This window comes from Perissodus microlepis, chromosome 7 (genome assembly GCF_051167445.1).
Source record: "Perissodus microlepis isolate ML-2025 ecotype Zambia chromosome 7, ASM5116744v1, whole genome shotgun sequence".
Classification (NCBI taxonomy): Eukaryota; Metazoa; Chordata; class Actinopteri; order Cichliformes; family Cichlidae; genus Perissodus; species Perissodus microlepis.
This window is the reverse complement of record NC_140467.1, coordinates 58219531-58236788: the sequence shown is the minus strand read 5'-3', so window position 1 is coordinate 58236788 and position 17258 is coordinate 58219531. Positions and strand designations below refer to the sequence as shown.

The 17258-nt window shown below is 42.6% G+C and overlaps 1 protein-coding gene across 1 annotated transcript; it reads right to left on the bottom strand.

Annotated features, from left to right (window-relative positions):
- Window positions 1–387: 387 nt before the first annotated feature.
- csnk2a2b (casein kinase 2, alpha prime polypeptide b) lies at window positions 388–16989 on the bottom strand. Its single transcript, XM_084936260.1, has 12 exons — window positions 15951–16989; window positions 15492–15603; window positions 13121–13222; window positions 10901–10951; window positions 10718–10777; window positions 9841–9924; window positions 5351–5461; window positions 5159–5260; window positions 4489–4589; window positions 2922–3070; window positions 2725–2808; window positions 388–1034 (listed from the first exon to the last, which is right to left on the bottom strand). The coding sequence occupies exons 1-11, from the start codon at window positions 16052–16054 to the stop codon at window positions 2732–2734; spliced, it is 1053 nt and encodes a 350-aa protein (XP_084792386.1). The 5' UTR covers window positions 16055–16989; the 3' UTR covers window positions 388–1034; window positions 2725–2731.
- Between the last annotated feature and the right edge of the window lie 269 nt (window positions 16990–17258).

Below are 17258 nucleotides of genomic sequence, written 5' to 3'. Positions count from 1 at the left end.
ACATGTAAATTTTCCGTGTAATTTTGTCAAATGAAAAACACTAAATTTCATTAAATCTAATCAATTGGCAATTATTTGACATCAAAGAGGGCTTTGTATGACCCACAGTGTAAAATGAGTTCATCATCCCGAGCTAAAGTAACTTTAAAATACCTTAACATTGGCTTTTATCCATCAAAACTAAATGCACTGCACAGTTTTTGTTCACCACATGTTGTTTTAATACCCAAATATCTTTGGTTAAAGGCCATCTTGTGTATTTTAGGTAAACTGGAACCCTTTAACTCAACCCATTTTCCTTTATTAACCAAAATATAAAATAATCATAATAAATGTCACCCCATATCAAAACAAATGAGCAGTAAAAATCACTCACAACGCGTGCAGTTCATCTAAATAAAAATCATTTAATTTTCATTAATATTAATATTATTATCATCGTCATCATCATCATCATTCTATCTAGAGAGAGTCCACCATGCCACTTTCAGATCTGGAGTAGTGCTAAGATGCCTGTCTGTCTGAAGGGGGAAGAGGGTGGGGAGGAAAAAACAGGAAGGAGACAGACAGGTTAGGGTCGGGGGCGGGACCTGTACAGGTTCACGCTCCTGTTCATTCTCCATGCTGATGCAAACAAAGAGGGGGGCGCTATAAAGGAGGGCTGGACAGAAAGAGGAGGAGGAGGGACTGAATTGTAGTTTGTCTTCACTGGCCAACATGAAACTGAGCTGTGAGGACAGAGACCAGCTGAGGGGGACAATGGGTGGAGGGGGTGGAGCAGCTTCAAGCTCACTGGTCAGGTCTGCTGGACAGGGAACCAGGACAAGCCAATCACAGACTGATACAGAGGAGGAGGGTTTATGTATACACGTCTGCATCTGTGTTTGTACATGTAGAGGTGTGCTTGCACTGATGTGTGTATCTGTGAGTGTGTAACTGGTCAGAGTTACTTTGATCCATTGTCACTGTACACTTGTCAAAGTCACTGTCACAACCGGGTACAAAGTTGAGGTAACAAACTTCTTTTTCCGCTTCTGTGAAGAGAGATAAAGAACGAGTGAGAGGAGTCGAATCAATTAAAGCAGCAACTCACGGACGTTTCGCTTCCAGGCTTCTTTAAAGCAGAAGACACAGACATCATCAGGGAGTTATCGATGTATAACAAACATAAACACTGGTGTTGTGCTGATAATAAAGCCGTAACACGAGGATTTCATCGTTTGTAAAACCACACTGACAGCACGCTGCAGTTAGCTCATTCGTGACGGGCAGCTGTAGCGCCAATACCTGTCGCCTTCCACTTTCTGTTTCCAAGTAACAAGGAAATGAGGCACCTTCACGGAGCTTCACGATTGGCAGCCTTTATGAGGATGCCATTAGCTCACCGCATGCCAAATTAAATCACGATATGCTCATTATTGATAACCAACTTGTCCTTTGACTTTTCACACTTAAATTCATTCTTGCAGACACCTGGATGAAACCTGACAATTAGGAGAATCTGAATTTTTGACCGAAAAGATAATACCGATTCCTAATTAGTTACATATTTATCTGATTCTGAGGCCTACTACATGCCCTCAGGTCATCCTCCACCCCAAACGAGTTGCTTTAGTCCACCTTTTTCAGACACTGACATCACACAGAGCCAACCTGAGCCTTTTGCTCCTGGGGATTATCCTTGTGCAAACTCCTTGTTACCTCATTACTGAAGATTTTGGCCACGTTTAATGTGTGCATCCACCTTTTTCAGCTAATTTTGGATATGGCGGTAAAAGCACAGTGAGTTTGCTTTCATGTTTGGGAGTCGTGAGAGCATCTTAAATGTGTTAATAAAAGTTTGGACCGTCTGCCCGGGAAAGGTGGATTCCAACATGCTGCACATGTTCTACTGTGCTTTTATTGAAAGTGTGTTGACTTTCTGTATCATCTATTGGTTTGGAAGTTGCTCTGAGGCACAGAAAAGTCAATTAGACATACGGGATCAATTGCTGGTAAGTTGCTGGGAATTACATTACCAAGCTTAGAAAGCATCTATAGGGACTGTGTGTGGAGCAAGGCAAACAATATTGTGAGTGATGTGAGGCATCCACTTGCCTCTTCCTTAAATCTACTACTGTCTGCACGGTGCTACTCAGCTGGTCTGGCCTACGATGCAAAGAGAGTCAAACCATTCTGTCTGCTTTATGACGACTGCTTTTATGCGATGTCAGGTTACTTTCGCTGAAATTAAATTTCCCCACAGGGACCAGAGATGGGCAGTAATCTGATTACTTTTTCTCAAGTAACGTGTAAAGGGGTTACTATTGCAAAAAAGTAATTAGATTACTGTTACTTTCCTGTAAGCACGTTGCGTTACTAAACTGTCATTTTGTTTGAGAGTGTCTCATGACAATGACACGACAACGACAGCGTGCGACGTCCGTGGCAGCAACAAACACGTGTGTAGATCAACAATGGATAATATGGAGTGTGGTAAACAGTACAACCATGCAGCGTTTAAAGCTCGGAAGTACAAACAATACTTTGAGTTTGATTCCGTAATAAGTGACAACATTAACATCCGCTGTACACTCTGCGTGGGAAAAAACTTTTTTTCTACAGCGAAAAATTAAACTTAAAATCTGAGCACACGTGAAAACTTCATCTGATTATTGTTTGGACTTCTGTGTGTGCTTTCAACTCCTCACTGATGAGTTCTGATGATGTTCTTTAAGCCGTTACCTGTGTTTCATCGCGCTGTAGTGTTGCCACTGGAAACCATGTTGCTGTCAGAATTCGACAAAGACTGCTCCTTCACTACAGGGTCTGCAGGAGCGAGGGGAAAGTGAACCATGTTTAAAAACCAGAATATCTCTGAGAATAATAGATTTCCTTTTGATTTAGAGTCATTAAACCCAAAAAACACAGGTTAAACCTACAGAAGTAGGGATGCTCCATGGCCTCTGTGGCGGTCAGTCTCTGTTGGTGATCGTATCGTAGCAGCTTGTCCAGCAGGTCCAGAGCTTCGGGGCTCACCAAGTGCTGATTCTCCGTCTGCACAAACTGTTCCCAGCGCTTCCTGCTCTGCCTGCAGACAAACGACGACAAACATGTTTCCATTTTTTCCAAACCTCACCTCAGGACGCACTTAAAAAATAAAAACTTTCATGCACCAGGTGTATTATTTTATCACTAAGATACTTTCTGGCTGTATTCAGTTTCCATTTCTACGTTACATTCAACATGATTTGACAAGAGCTGCTGTACAAGTTGGAATCAAAGGCATGCTTCTGACTTCAAATCATAAAGAATAGAAGTTTCTCTGTACATGTGGGAGATTCTTCTTCTACAACAGCACCTTTCACTTATGGAGTGCCTCAGGGGTGCATCCTGGGCCCACTTCTTTTTTCATTGTATATGTTGCCTCTAAGTTTGACCTTTAGAAAACATAATTTTTCTTTCCACTGCTTTGCTAATAACATCCAGGCATATATCCTCATTCAATTGAATAGCAGATCGAAGGGAGCATCAGTTCAACTTTCTTAGCAACATTAAGTTCTGTGTGATGATAAATTTCTTATATCTTAATGAAAGAAAGCCCGAGGTTATTTGCTTTGGTAAATTTCACCCCTCAATCAACTCTTCTGACACGCCGAGTCATTCGGCTCGTTACTGTCATGCTGCTGTAATAAAAAAAAACAAACAAACCTGGGCATGATTTTTGATAAGTTTTTTTAAAAATGGATCAACAAATAAGGACTGTCTCTATAATTTACTTTTATCAACTCAGAATCACTGCCAAAGTAAAACCTTATCTCTTGCAAAATGACCTGGAAAAGGTTATTGATGTTTTCAATCACTTCCCACCTGCACTACTGTAATTCCCTTTGGTATCGAACAGTCATCTTTGGTCCAGTTAGTCCAGAATGCGGCAGCTTGCCTCTCTACTGGTATTAAAAAGCACAAACACATAACCCTGATTCTGCCATCTCTTAATTGGTTCTCTTTCCGTTTTTGAATTGATTTTAAGATTTTATTGCTTACTTTTAAAGCTTTGAACGTCACATTCACACACCTGTAAGTACTCTGAGGTCACCTACCCAGTTGCTCTTAGCACCAGGTCTATGGAATAATCCATCTCTCCATATCCGTACAGCTCAGACGGTACACACATTTAAATCTTTATTAACAAGACATTTATTCATCTTGGCATTTGGATCACGCGTAGCATCCTTATAGACAATTACATTTTATTTGTTTAATGTTTGTGTTGTTTTGCTTTCATTTTATTTCCCTTGTTGTTTTATTTTATTTTATTGTCTTTTATGAGTTGATCAATTGTCTTTCTCTAGATTTGTCATCTTACAACACTGAGTGCAGGTCATTTTTCTTGAGGCAATATACTTTTAATGTACAGCAATCTGGTCAACTCTGTCATTTTCATGTATAAATAAACTTGACAGCGCTTCTCAAATGAAGAGAATCCAAGAGGCCGAGTGAACTTACTGTCCTAGGAGGTCCTTGAAGCGTGGGTCTAGCTCAATGTGGTATTTACGCAGGTAGCCAAAGAGCTCGTCTGTCCCCAGGACTTTGGCAATTCGCACCAGCTGGAAAAAACAACAGTGGAAGAGCATAAATGTCAGAGCAGACTTTTAACACCTTCCAAAACATTAAAAATGTAACACACAAGCTTTAAGACAGTGGTTACCTCCATCTTTTAATATATAGTCTATGCTACCAAACTGTGGGAAACTCAGACCAATTACTGCATTTATTACGCCCAATTATGCTTCAGCGACAAACCGTGTCATTTATTGGTTTATAAGTTAGTGCCACATATGAAAACATCAGGACACGATCTCACTACATCGTCTATTACACAGGTTACATTGTAGGCTCTACAAAGGTTCCCCACAGAAGCCAAATCAGAATGAGCAACTGCACTGAAACTTTCTGGTAAAATGAGGACCCCTGGTGGTGAAAGGTTGAATTACATTTTACAAAAAGTAATTACAAAAAGTACCTTTAGCTGAGAAAAGGACACCACAAACAGCTGTGTGTTTGTGCCATGAGCCGAGGCAGACCCTCTGAGTGTTTTAACGCAAGTGTGCATGGAATCAGTTTTTAATGTTTACTCTTTTGTCTCATCTCGTATAAAAATTTGTGTGACAGGCACCTGATCGTAGTTGTCTTGTCCATGGAAGAAGGGCTCTTTCTGAAAGATCATACTGGCCAGCATGCAGCCCAGGCTCCACATGTCTAGACTGTAATCATACATCTGGAACACACAATCATCAAACAGCACTGCAGATGAGGACAAAACAGACATCTCAATTATCCGCATGTGAGAAAACAGTGTGCGTGTTACCTGGTAGTCCACGAGGAGTTCGGGGCCTTTGAAGTATCGCGAGGCCACTCTGACGTTGTACTCCTGGGACGGGTGGTAAAACTCTGCCAAACCCCAATCTATAAGACGTAGCTAAAAAACACACACAGCAGAGACACATCCTGTTAATGCAATTTAAGGGTAAATTGGGTGAAGTCACATCTATATGAGCCTGCTGCCCCCTACTGGACATCTTACAGTCTGTTTTTCTTTTCTTGTAATAAAGATAAACCCGCAGTCTGAATTTCTTTCCACAGAGCACTTATTCTGCCGAGCATAGCCTCCACTGAGCTCCACTGTTCCCTGCAGAAACCCGTCCTTGTAGTGCCCTCCAGCTCACTGAACAAAATGTGGGCTGTTCAAACCAAATACTTCAAATTTTGACTCCCTGCTGTCATTTTTCTGCTCTCGAGCTTTGTGTGTGTAGCAGAGTTTGAGCACTTTGTTGCCAGTTCAGAGAAAAGGCTTTTTGGCTGCAAGTCCACACTCAACTTGTTCCGAACATCTCCACGTTTCAAGGGGAAGTCGGCTTTTCGTCTGCTGCACGCAGATTTCTGCATTTCAGCTTCACATTGCTGCTCATTTCCTTGTGGCACCGCTGGAAATGCCTGTGTGCCTTTGAGACGTCTTACTGACAGAGGATGACATCCTTTGGATATTTTTGTTATGCTAACTGTTGGCAACATTTTTTGATGAATTTGATTTCTGTCACTTCTGCAGCAACCCATTTTTTTTTTCCTTCTGTCATCAGATTTTATTCCCGCGATGCTGCTGTTTCTGAGTAAACTCAAGATCGCAGTTCGACCTACATAAGTTGCAACATTAAAAAACGATTTGTTTTCAATCAGGAAACAGGATCTGCTACTGCTTTCACACAAAAAAAAACCCCACGATGTAAACAAATAAAACATGTAATTTCTTATCTGATATATAGATATTACTGGCTTTAAAATGTAGAAATGTCAAACTAGTCAATGATTCCTATTGTGAATACATTATTAGAAAGCAGGCTTTCTGGGGCATTAAATGTATTTAACTTCCCAGTGAAGGCTTGTAAATGCCAAATGTGTCAGAGTTAAATATGACTTTGCTCTGAGCATACAGGAATTTTAATGTTTTGATGACTTCATCAGTCTCGCTTTGGAGGAATTTTGGCCTTTTCTTCCGTTCAGTGTTGGTTCAGTGCATTTGCAGGTATTTGTTTATGCATGGCTCTCTTAAGGTGCTGACACAGCATCAGGTTGAGGTCTGGACTTTGACTGGACCACTGCAGCACCTGGATTCTTTTCTTTTTCAGCAATCCTGCTGTGCTCGAGATCATTATTCTATTCCAATTTGGGCCAAATTGGCAAATCGCTTCACATTTTTCCTTCCCACTGTCGCCAAAGTGCATATGCGGTATTTGTGCTGATATGCTGTCTTTGCTGTACGTTGTGACCAAGCGTTTTCACTTCGATCTCTTCTGTTCACATTCAACTTTACAGACCTAAACCATGCTGCGATGTTCTTGTTTTATAGAGAACATCCTTTCCTACAGTGGCCCTGAGACGTCAAATATACCGCGACTTAAGAAACCACCAGAAAATAGACAAACACTGCGAAAGCGCACAAAACACAACAAAAGTTGAATTTAGCACAACAGAAAGTGTTTCTCGGGACACAATAACTTGACGGTCCAGCGGCAGAAGTGACAGAAACAAAAAGACTCAAAGCAGAAAGTTCAACCGTGCTGTGAATGAGAAAAGATGCAATGTGTGTTTGAATCACATATTCATATAATACTGTACATACATGTTTGCCATTAGCTGTTTACTGTTAGCATGCCACTTCCGCCACTGTTCTGTAATGTTATTTGGTCCCCAGAGGTTTGTGAGCTTTTACAATTTTTCTATTTGCTGGTGTCTTCTTATGTTGCAGTCTGTTTGACCTCTCAGGGCCACCGTATTCTCTCCTGGTAACACTTCCAAACAAGCCACACCTGATTCAATGTTTGTCTAATTGTGCTGTCATGAACTTTAACCTTTAATATGCTGACTGAGGCCTGTAGACTGAGATGTAGCCTGTGGGTTGCAGGTGCATTCATACACCCGAATGCTCCAGACCAGCACACTGCAAAAAATGTCTGTTTTAATAGAAGCGCTCCTATTTGCTGATGACCACTCAGGTGCATTCTGTTACTTATCCTCATAATTCATATAGAAGCAGCAAAGAGCACCTCGTTTTTCCCACAGGACTCATTTTAAGACTTGACTGTAGCATGCCCACAAAATTTGTCCAGGCAGACTTTAGACTGCTTCTTTCTTTATCATGTACATATTTATTATTACACTTTGCACAATCTCAGTCTTACTTTTTACTCTTCTTTAGTTTAACCACATTTTATCCCTGTTCCATCTATAAAGCTCTCGCTCTGGAGAACGGCACTCGGGAGCAAGCGACTCTCGACAGAAAATAGATCCATAGTCCTTCACATATACGTAGGACTACAGGGAGTGCAGAATTATTAGGCAAGTTGTATTTTTGAGGAATAATTTTATTATTGAACAACAACCATGTTCTCAATGAACCCAAAAAACTCATTAATATCAAAGCTGAATGTTTTTGGAAGTAGTTTTTAGTCTGTTTTTAGTTTTAGCTATTTTAGGGGGATATCTATGTGTGCAGGTGACTATTACTGTGCATAATTATTAGGCAACTTAACAAAAAACAAATATATACCCATTTCAATTATTTATTTTTACCAGTGACACCAATATAACATCTCCACATTCACAAATATACATTTCTGACATTCAAAGACAAAACAAAAACAAATCAGCGACCAATATAGCCACCTTTCTTTGCAAGGACACTCAAAAGCCTGCCATCCATGGATTCGGTCAGTGTTTTGATCTGTTCACCATCAACATTGCGTGCAGCAGCAACCACAGCCTCCCAGACACTGTTCAGAGAGGTGTACTGTTTTCCCTCCTTGTAAATCTCACATTTGATGATGGACCACAGGTTCTCAATGGGGTTCAGATCAGGTGAACAAGGTGGCCATGTCATTAGTTTTTCTTCTTTTATACCCTTTCTTGCCAGCCACGCTGTGGAGTACTTGGACGCGTGTGATGGAGCATTGTCCTGCATGAAAATCATGTTTTTCTTGAAGGATGCAGACTTCTTCCTGTACCACTGCTTGAAGAAGGTGTCTTCCAGAAACTGGCAGTAGGACTGGGAGTTGAGCTTGACTCCATCCTCAACCCGAAAAGGCCCCACAAGCTCATCTTTGATGATACCAGCCCAAACCAGTACTCCACCTCCACCTTGCTGGCGTCTGAGTCGGACTGGAGCTCTCTGCCCTTTACCAATCCAGCCACGGGCCCATCCATCTGGCCCATCAAGACTCACTCTCATTTCATCAGTCCATAAAACCTTAGAAAAACCAGTCTTGAGATATTTCTTGGCCCAGTCTTGACGTTTCAGCTTGTGTGTCTTGTTCAGTGGTGGTCGTCTTTCAGCCTTTCTTACCTTGGCCATGTCTCTGAGTATTGCACACCTTGTGCTTTTGGGCACTCCAGTGATGTTGCAGCTCTGAAATATGGCCAAACTGGTGGCAAGTGGCATCTTGGCAGCTGCACGCTTGACTTTTCTCAGTTCATGGGCAGTTATTTTGCGCCTTGGTTTTTCCACACGCTTCTTGCGACCCTGTTGACTATTTTGAATGAAACGCTTGATTGTTCGATGATCACGCTTCAGAAGCTTTGCAATTTTGAGACTGCTGCATCCCTCTGCAAGATATCTCACTATTTTTGACTTTTCTGAGCCTGTCAAGTCCTTCTTTTGACCCATTTTGCCAAAGGAAAGGACGTTGCCTAATAATTATGCACACCTGATATAGGGTGTTGATGTCATTAGACCACACCCCTTCTCATTACAGAGATGCACATCACCTAATATGCTTAATTGGTAGTAGGCTTTCGAGCCTATACAGCTTGGAGTAAGACAACATGCATGAAGGGGATGATGTGGACAAAATACTCATTTGCCTAATAATTCTGCACTCCCTGTACATGCTGTCAGAAGTAACCGAGAGAGTTGGAAAGGTCTTGTTTTTTAAGTAACATCATAACCTATAAAAAGTGACCGGAGGCATCCGCAGACTGATGATCATAAACGCTTTAATTATCTGATTCTAATAGCTAATGAAAATGCACCAACAGTGTGCAGTGAGCCTGACATTTACGTAGATGGAAATTACATCTGTGTTTATTTTAAGGTTCTCATGCCTAATGCACTCACGCAGGGATGCTGCGTATTTGAAAGCCCACGCTAATGCAATAACAACTCCTTTTCAAAATGGGGAAGAAAAAAAAAAAAAAGAGATAACAAAAGACGGGAATGAAAAGCCGTGGTGAAAATAACCAGTGAGGGAGGGTGAGTGTGGGGGTGTGAGGGGAGAACAAAATAAGACTACACAGAGCACTGCCTACCTTTCTCAACTGGTGGTCGATCATCACATTGTGAGGTTTGACATCACGATGCATGATTCCCATACTGTGACAGTAGTCCAGAGCCTGACACACATACATACACACCAACATAAAAACGTATTAAAGTGCCTCTTTTTTTGGTAAACAAAACAGATTTTCAAGATAGCATTTCTAAACTCACTAGTTTTCTTTAGACAGCATTAATTATTTCTATAACAGAAATATTATAGACAATATTATTAGCCCCCTGAAAAACAGACCTTTTCATTAAGCCATAAGAAAACACACTGCTGCGAAATGACCTCCTTTGAATTGGTAATACTCAAAGCTTGTAAAATTAGGTTAATCATCAAATTTAAAGTTTAAAACTTTAATGACCTAAAGAAAGTTTATATATACTGCAGAGAGACACTGCTTATATTTGGAGGAAAAGCACCGTCCCCACAGCGGAGGTTGGCGAGTCTGGAACCGGGAATCTCGTCGAGGTGGAAGGAATCAAGAAAAGGAAGAAGGACCTGTGAAGATTTTCAAAAAACCCTCAAGCAGTCAGGAGTGAAACTGGGTCTGGGTCATCGCTTTGTCTTCCTACACAACAGCAACCCAAAACATATGTAGCTCCTGATGAAGAACGATTTCTAGAAGACCAAAGTGAACGTTACTGACTGGCCTGCACAAAGTCCTGACTTGAGATCTGCGGGGTGAACTGAAGACCAAGGTCCGTGCCAGAATACCATCAGAACTGGTCAGGAGACGAGGGGCTAACAATACTGACACTGGTAGTTTTTGGTTTTTGTGAAATTATTTTGTTTCTGTAAAGTAGAATAATGTAAGCATCCAAAACAAAACCACGATGTTTGCTAAAGCTGAGATGTCTCACCTTCAGTAGTTCATACATATAGAAACGGATATCGTAATCTGTCAACTTCTGGTACAACTCCTGCAGGGGGAAAAAATAACACAAATAAGCACTGAGGTTTGCTGCTCTTTCAGCCTTACTGATTGCAACACAGCTATGAGAGACTTGGCACCGAGCAATGAAGGAAAGAGGCGAGGACTGTACCTTGAAGTCTGTGTTATTGATGCATTCAAAGACGAGTGCTGGCGTTCTGGACTATACAGCCACCACAGAGAGCATGAGAAGGGTGTGGAGAGAAATCAGGAGGAAAAACAAACAATTAACACCACAGAGAGAGAAATATATAAATCAGGAATACGCTTATTTCTGATTCAATCACCTGATAAACCAGTGATTTGGCAGCCCCCACCGTGTGATTTCAACCCAAACAGGACGAACGATACAACCACTTGAATCATCCCTGATACTCAGCCGTGCACTCAAAAAGCTGTGCATACAATGATCATTTTCTAACCCAATGAAGTTCACAGGAACAAACAGACAAAGGACCCCGCAGGGTTCCCACCGCTGCACTGGAACAAGGCCTCCTGGCTTAGTCAGAGCATTTCCACTGCCTAAAAATATCCTTCCTTCCTGGTCGGTTGATGTGTCCCAGCTCAGAAAATCGTAAAAAGGAGATATCCAGTCTGGTCGTCGCGGTGGATTTCAGATTGAAAACACAGAATATAGAAACAAATAAGTGGTCAAATGATAAAACTCCTGTAACTTCTGTTGACTACAAAACAAAAATTAAAACGCCACAAATTTTAGGTCCGATGGGAAGCTGAGAGCCAAAACAATCACACGGTAATTACAGCAAAACTGGAATTATAAGATTACTTTGTTTCTCGTGCCGACACAGAGTCTATCATTTGCTAAAGACAACGATGTCGTAAGGGGCTTCCTGCTGTATTTGTCATGCGAACAAACAAATGCTCAGGTGAGCACACGATGCCACAATAAACCAGCGATCCAGGTGCTAAAAAGAAAAGTTGCAGTTCCTCAAATGGCCACTTGAGGCAAAAACAAAACAAAAGAGAAGCAATGATTTCACACAGCTGGCCGTGTTAAAATATCCAACTTCACAGCAGCAGGCAAACAAGCTTGCTATGACGATGGCGCTGGTTTCTATGGCTACTTTACCCCTTTATGACGACTGCATGGAGGTTATTTATTTATTTTGTTTTATAACTCATAAGTTTTAATTATACTGATGTATAGAATTTAGCATGATAGAGACCATGGCTGTTTCAGTGCCACAGGCAGCTGTAGCCACGAGCTCATACGCTACACTGAGTTCCAGCTGAAGTGTAACTTCCCAGTTTTCAACTGCAATGCCCCCTGAAGTAGGATTTCGAGTCAGAGCAGCGCATTTGTGACTCGCTAAATGAGCCGTACGCAGAGCATTGATCAGGCACTATCCGTGAATGTGCTGCAGCACCTTTTTAAGCACAAAAAGAGCACCGTGTTGTATTTCTACTGATGCACAAAGAGCTCGACCTCACTAAGGAGCAAAGCAAATCATGTTTTCCTTGCTTTTCCAACTTCACTACTGGAATACAGTTTGAGAGTAAAGTCACTCCCAGCTCAACCATCCGTCTTCAGAGGCAAATGAAACGCCACAACAGCCTCGCTTTAGATCATTTTCGTCACCAAACTGAACGTCTTCACCTTGTCAGTGGTGCTGGGGCGCTTATGAGGCGAAGCAAATCATCCTTTACATGCATTTCTGTGTGATGCAACCAGAAAACCTACAGTTGCATATTTCTAACCAGAGCAGCTAGCGTTTGCTTCCTTCTGGCTCAACACCGCCCCGAAAGAAAACAAAACAAGAGGGAACTTGCTGTAATAATAATACAACAGTGTGAATACATATGGAGCTGAAACATACTACAAAATCTTTTTGTACCATTAGTTTCACACTTCTCCACTCACCGACAGTCAGCAAATGCAATTCACCAAGAAGTGCAGCAATTTTCCAAACATACAATGGGAAGAACAACATGGCTGCCTTGGAAGTATTCAAGGTAAACACTGCAGCCTCTAAACTGACACCAACTTGTAGCTGAAAAAAATGGTTCCAGTCCGCCCGGTTTACTCATTTTAATCTGGGGGAAAGTAACAGTGAGAATGGCGCATCCCTTATTTGACTGACATTAAATCAAAGACCTAATATAAATGTAATTATTCATAATGCTGTGAGCTTGGGACAGTTTGTTTTCTTGAGAGAATGACGGGGAAACAAAGAAGGCAGAAAGACGGAGCTTTAATCTAGTAGCTGCATCTCTGGCTGACATTGTGGCTGCTCATACTCTAGCCCTAGTTTTACATCTCGATTCATTTTGACACTTCATAAAAACATAAACATGCTATTAGCAAGCCTACCACTGGGTCTTTCACTGTGTCCACCAGACGGATGATATTGGTCCCTCCTCGCAAGTTCTCCAGGATTTTGATCTCTCGCTTGATCTTCTTCTTCTTGACCGGCTAAAACAAGCATGAAAAACAAAACAGCCAGATTTAATAAAAAGATTTAACAGAGCAATCTCAGAATAAATGAAAAACAGCAGAGGAAAAGATGTAAAATCTGAAAGGTTTGCTGCCCTGCTGCTTCTTCTCACTCCAGCCTCATATCTGCTGACTCTGCTTGCACTGTCGCTGCTGCTGCTGCATTCTTCAGCATCTCTTAGCTTCACTCAGTCTGAGGTTTCCATTTAAGTGACTGTCAGCTAATCCTCATCTGTCACAGGCATCACTCAATTTTTTTAGGGGTTAGACCTCTTGCACTTAGTCATATAGTTGTTTAGTAACCATGTTAAATAGTGACTACTAACTGTGACAAGACAAAAACGAATCAAACGCAGGGTCTACAGCTAGAAATCTAGATATTTATGCTGTGATCCGAGCAGAAAAAGAAGACTCTACTGGCTGTTTTTAAGAAGGGCTCAAATGACTTGGATATGTGAATGTTGTGTACTCAATTAGCTTAATCCACCAGTAGTGAGGCAGCAGTAGTAGAGCCAGTCAATCCAAGCCGGTTTTAGTGTTAGCACCACCGACGTCTTACAAATGGAGCTTTGTGTCAGCACTTAATTTAAGGAGTTTGGTTATTTCCCATATTTGCCTTTATCATTAGTTATATTTATTACTGATGTGATGCAAATGTTTGGCAGTTCTCTGCAGCACAGTAACCACACATCATCATCCTGCTGGAACCAACTTCGTTAATCTTCATCTGGGATTTTCCAAAAGCAGCAGGGGGCTTTGCTCGCTGGCTTAACTGCAGGGCTGCAATTAGCTCCAGATCAGCAGTGACTGAATGACCCAGAGCTGCCATCACTGGCCCGTGAGCTGTTTAGGCGATCGGGCAGAGCGGCCCAAGTTTAGTTTTTTTTTTTCCATCTGGCAAAATGTTTGTCAGGAAAAAAAATCAAACATCTCACTTTGGACTCTATTGTTGGAGTTTTTTTAATCACTAATTCAACAAACATGTAATCTAAACTTGACAAATGCAGGAAAACTGGAAAGCTAAGGTGCATCTATTTTCAGCTTACACGGTCTCAGCACATTAGCAGGGTTTAAGACAAAAAATAATCCTTTCACGCTGCCACAATTTTAAGAATTATGTCTTTGGGTTCATTTAAGCAGCTGGGATGAGAGTCAGCAACACCATGACTGAGGCCAGGTTTCTCTGCTGCAAAATGATGGGGGAAGAGTTGCTGCCCCAAGCGTGGTAGGTGCCTTCCTTTGGTGGTTTTCAGGGCACGCACAACTGACCTAAAATTCGCTGGAGAAACTAGACATCTCATCTGGTCTGGGAGCACCTCAGGATCTTCCAGGAGGAGGTGGAAAACGTACTCAGGCAAAGGGATGTTTGAAATAACCTGCCTAGCCTAGCAAAAGACTAATTATTCAGGAAATACTCAAGACTAAAAAAAAGCTATATCTTCATTATTCATTAATTTAACAATTATTTATGTGGTCATACATCATCAGCTGGTCAAACTCTGCTTTGAGGTTTTCTTAAAATTCACATTAATTGAAGCAGAAATCTCCACGGCCAAAAACTGCAGTTCCTTAAATGGCCACTTGAGGCCTGTTCCAGAAGTAAATCGATCCCAAAAGGCTTCCATGTTAAATTACCAAACTTTACAGCAAAAATAAGGATGTTTGCTTTGTGCTACAGGAGACTGTTTTGTTCTCAAGAGCTAAAATCCATTTTCATAACAACTATATAGGGGTGAAATGCACCTCAATGCAAAGAGCTGTAGCCAACAGCTCTCTCACCCTCATTTGTGCTGTTGATTTAGGAGCATTTTTAATGGATTGATCTGATATGGATTTAAATGTGCTATAACAAGTTTATCCCTGAGTTTTGTTGAAAATGTAGTATTTAAGTACCAAAAGCTACTTTTAGCTACTCCCCTATTCACAAGGGCTCACTACAGCAGGTAGATCCACATATCTGACTTAATGCAATGCCCGAGAAATTTTTATTTCCTGTTGGGATCGAACTCAGGATCTTTAGCATAGGCGAATGCATACACCATTACACAGAATTCTCCCACCTTTTATATACAGTCTGTGTATTTATCTAATAGCTTTTCACAACTGGTGGTATTGTAAGTATAAGGCTCTGTAACAGTGTTTGCAGATATATTTGGCAATAAAATATTATTAAATAATTATTAAATAATTCTTTAAAATGTAATAAAAATGCCCATGATGGCAGTGCTGTCCCAATCAATCTGCTCACCTTCAGGATTTTGACCACCACCTTTTCATTGTTGGTGATGTTGATAGCCTCGAACACTTCGCTGTACTTCCCTCTGCCCAGCTTTCGAACCAGCTGGTAGTCCTCCTGGTTGCTATAGGGACAGCCAGAAAAACAGGAGTATGAATTTTTCTTTCCAGATACATACAATTAAGCCAGTCTATAAGCTGATTCTAAATGTTCTACCCGCTGACTTCTGGTTCTGATACCAAGCCAAAATGTTATACAAGTCAGGCTGGATAGGTGAAAGAGATGGAGGTAAGGAGGAGGAAAGTGTCAGACAGTGAAGAACAGCAGGCTTGAAGGTTGGGAGACATGGTGTCATCACACCCTCACAGCTAAATGTATAATAATAGACGCCCATCTGCCACATTTCCCCTCCACAGAAATCCCTTATCATACGATTATCATGCACGCTGCAGTAATCAGAAATGTCCTCACTTCCAGTTGGGTACGTGGGCCTCGTAGTCCCAGTACTCGCGGGTCTTCAGCGTGTTGACGTCTGCGTACACACGGGCTTTGCTACCGGCCACCGGACCCGGCATGGCGAGACCCGTGGCTCGGGTGCCGTGGGGCGCCTGTCACGGAGATCTGCTGGGATGTGGATGGCAGACTAAAATGGGGGGTGGGGTGGGGGACTGTATGAATGGGGATAACGTGTGTGGGTGTAAAGCGGAGCTGGCCAGCCAGCTATCGTGCAGAGAAAAGCAACCAGAGTCAGAAAAGTGGAGGCAGGAATGATGAGAAAACCAGGGATGTCCGCCGGGAAAAGCCGCAGTCACTGCCCGCCGAGCAGCACTCCTTGGTGGGGTTAACAGAAGCAGCAGAGACGGGGAGGGGGTGGTGGATCTCGGAGTGATTAGCAGCTGAGGTTACACACAGGGACGGGGAAGCATCGGGGCACTGAGGTAGAGAAGAACCGGACCCCTGAAAGGCCACAGAGGGGGCTGGAAAGGAGGTCGGTGGTCTAAAAATTATGAGTCTAAACTCCGAGGCTAACGTTGCTCTTTGCGGGCCCCAAATCCGAGGAGAAACAGGCGGCCTTCCTGCGCTGGTCCGGGAATGAGGGGTGCCCACCGTGGGCCGGTGTTCGCTACCAACCGAAAGCCGATGTGATGGATCGACAGCGGGGATCGATCTCGGGGAGAGGAGGGGGTGGAGTAGCGGAGAGATCGATGATGTTAGCTAACGGTAGCCTGCGATGCTACTTGAGCGCGAGGATGTCGCACCGACGGGGAGCGCTCGGCGCCGTGCACCACCATCGGCGGAGACAGCGTCATGTGCGATCGGCTGTGCGGGGTAAGCAGCGCCTCGGAGGCCCGGTGCCACACGCTCACGGAGACCCCACGATTCAAGGGGATTCTTCTGCACCTGCGGACCTCCCCTAGTCGAGAGCGCAGGGAAGGGAAGCGGATTGCGATTGAAGAGGCGCAAGAGAGCCGCCCGGATGTGAAAGCCGCTGGCTGCCGGGGTGAAAATGAGGAACGAGACCTTCCAGTGGATAGCCGGGCCACAGCGCCCCCTGGTGAAAAGGATGTGACGGATTTCTCAACTATTTAAAAACGGAGTGCAAAAGTAAGTAAAACAAAAACAAAAACAAAGCTGACTCCGGTATGTAACAGGTGTCGTCTCGTCTGTTTGTAAGCAAGGTGCAAAAACTACCTCTCTAAGGCAGAACTCGTTAGATTTTAGTTGCTCCTGTCACTTTCCTAAAACTAGATATGCTCTCGAGCGCACTTGGAAAAATTG

What these genes read in the sequence shown, in the direction of transcription:
- csnk2a2b (XM_084936260.1), bottom strand. Translation starts at nt 16,054, where the DNA reads ATGCCGGGTCCGGTGGCCGGTAGCAAAGCCCGTGTGTACGCAGACGTC. An exon ending in TGGTGGTCAAAATCCTGAAG is followed by an intron (nt 13,223 to 15,491) that starts GTGAGCAGATTG and finishes TGCTTGTTTTAG; the next exon opens with CCGGTCAAGAAGAAGAAGAT. An exon ending in TCGACCACCAGTTGAGAAAG is followed by an intron (nt 5,462 to 9,840) that starts GTAGGCAGTGCT and finishes TGTGTTTTTTAG; the next exon opens with CTACGTCTTATAGATTGGGG.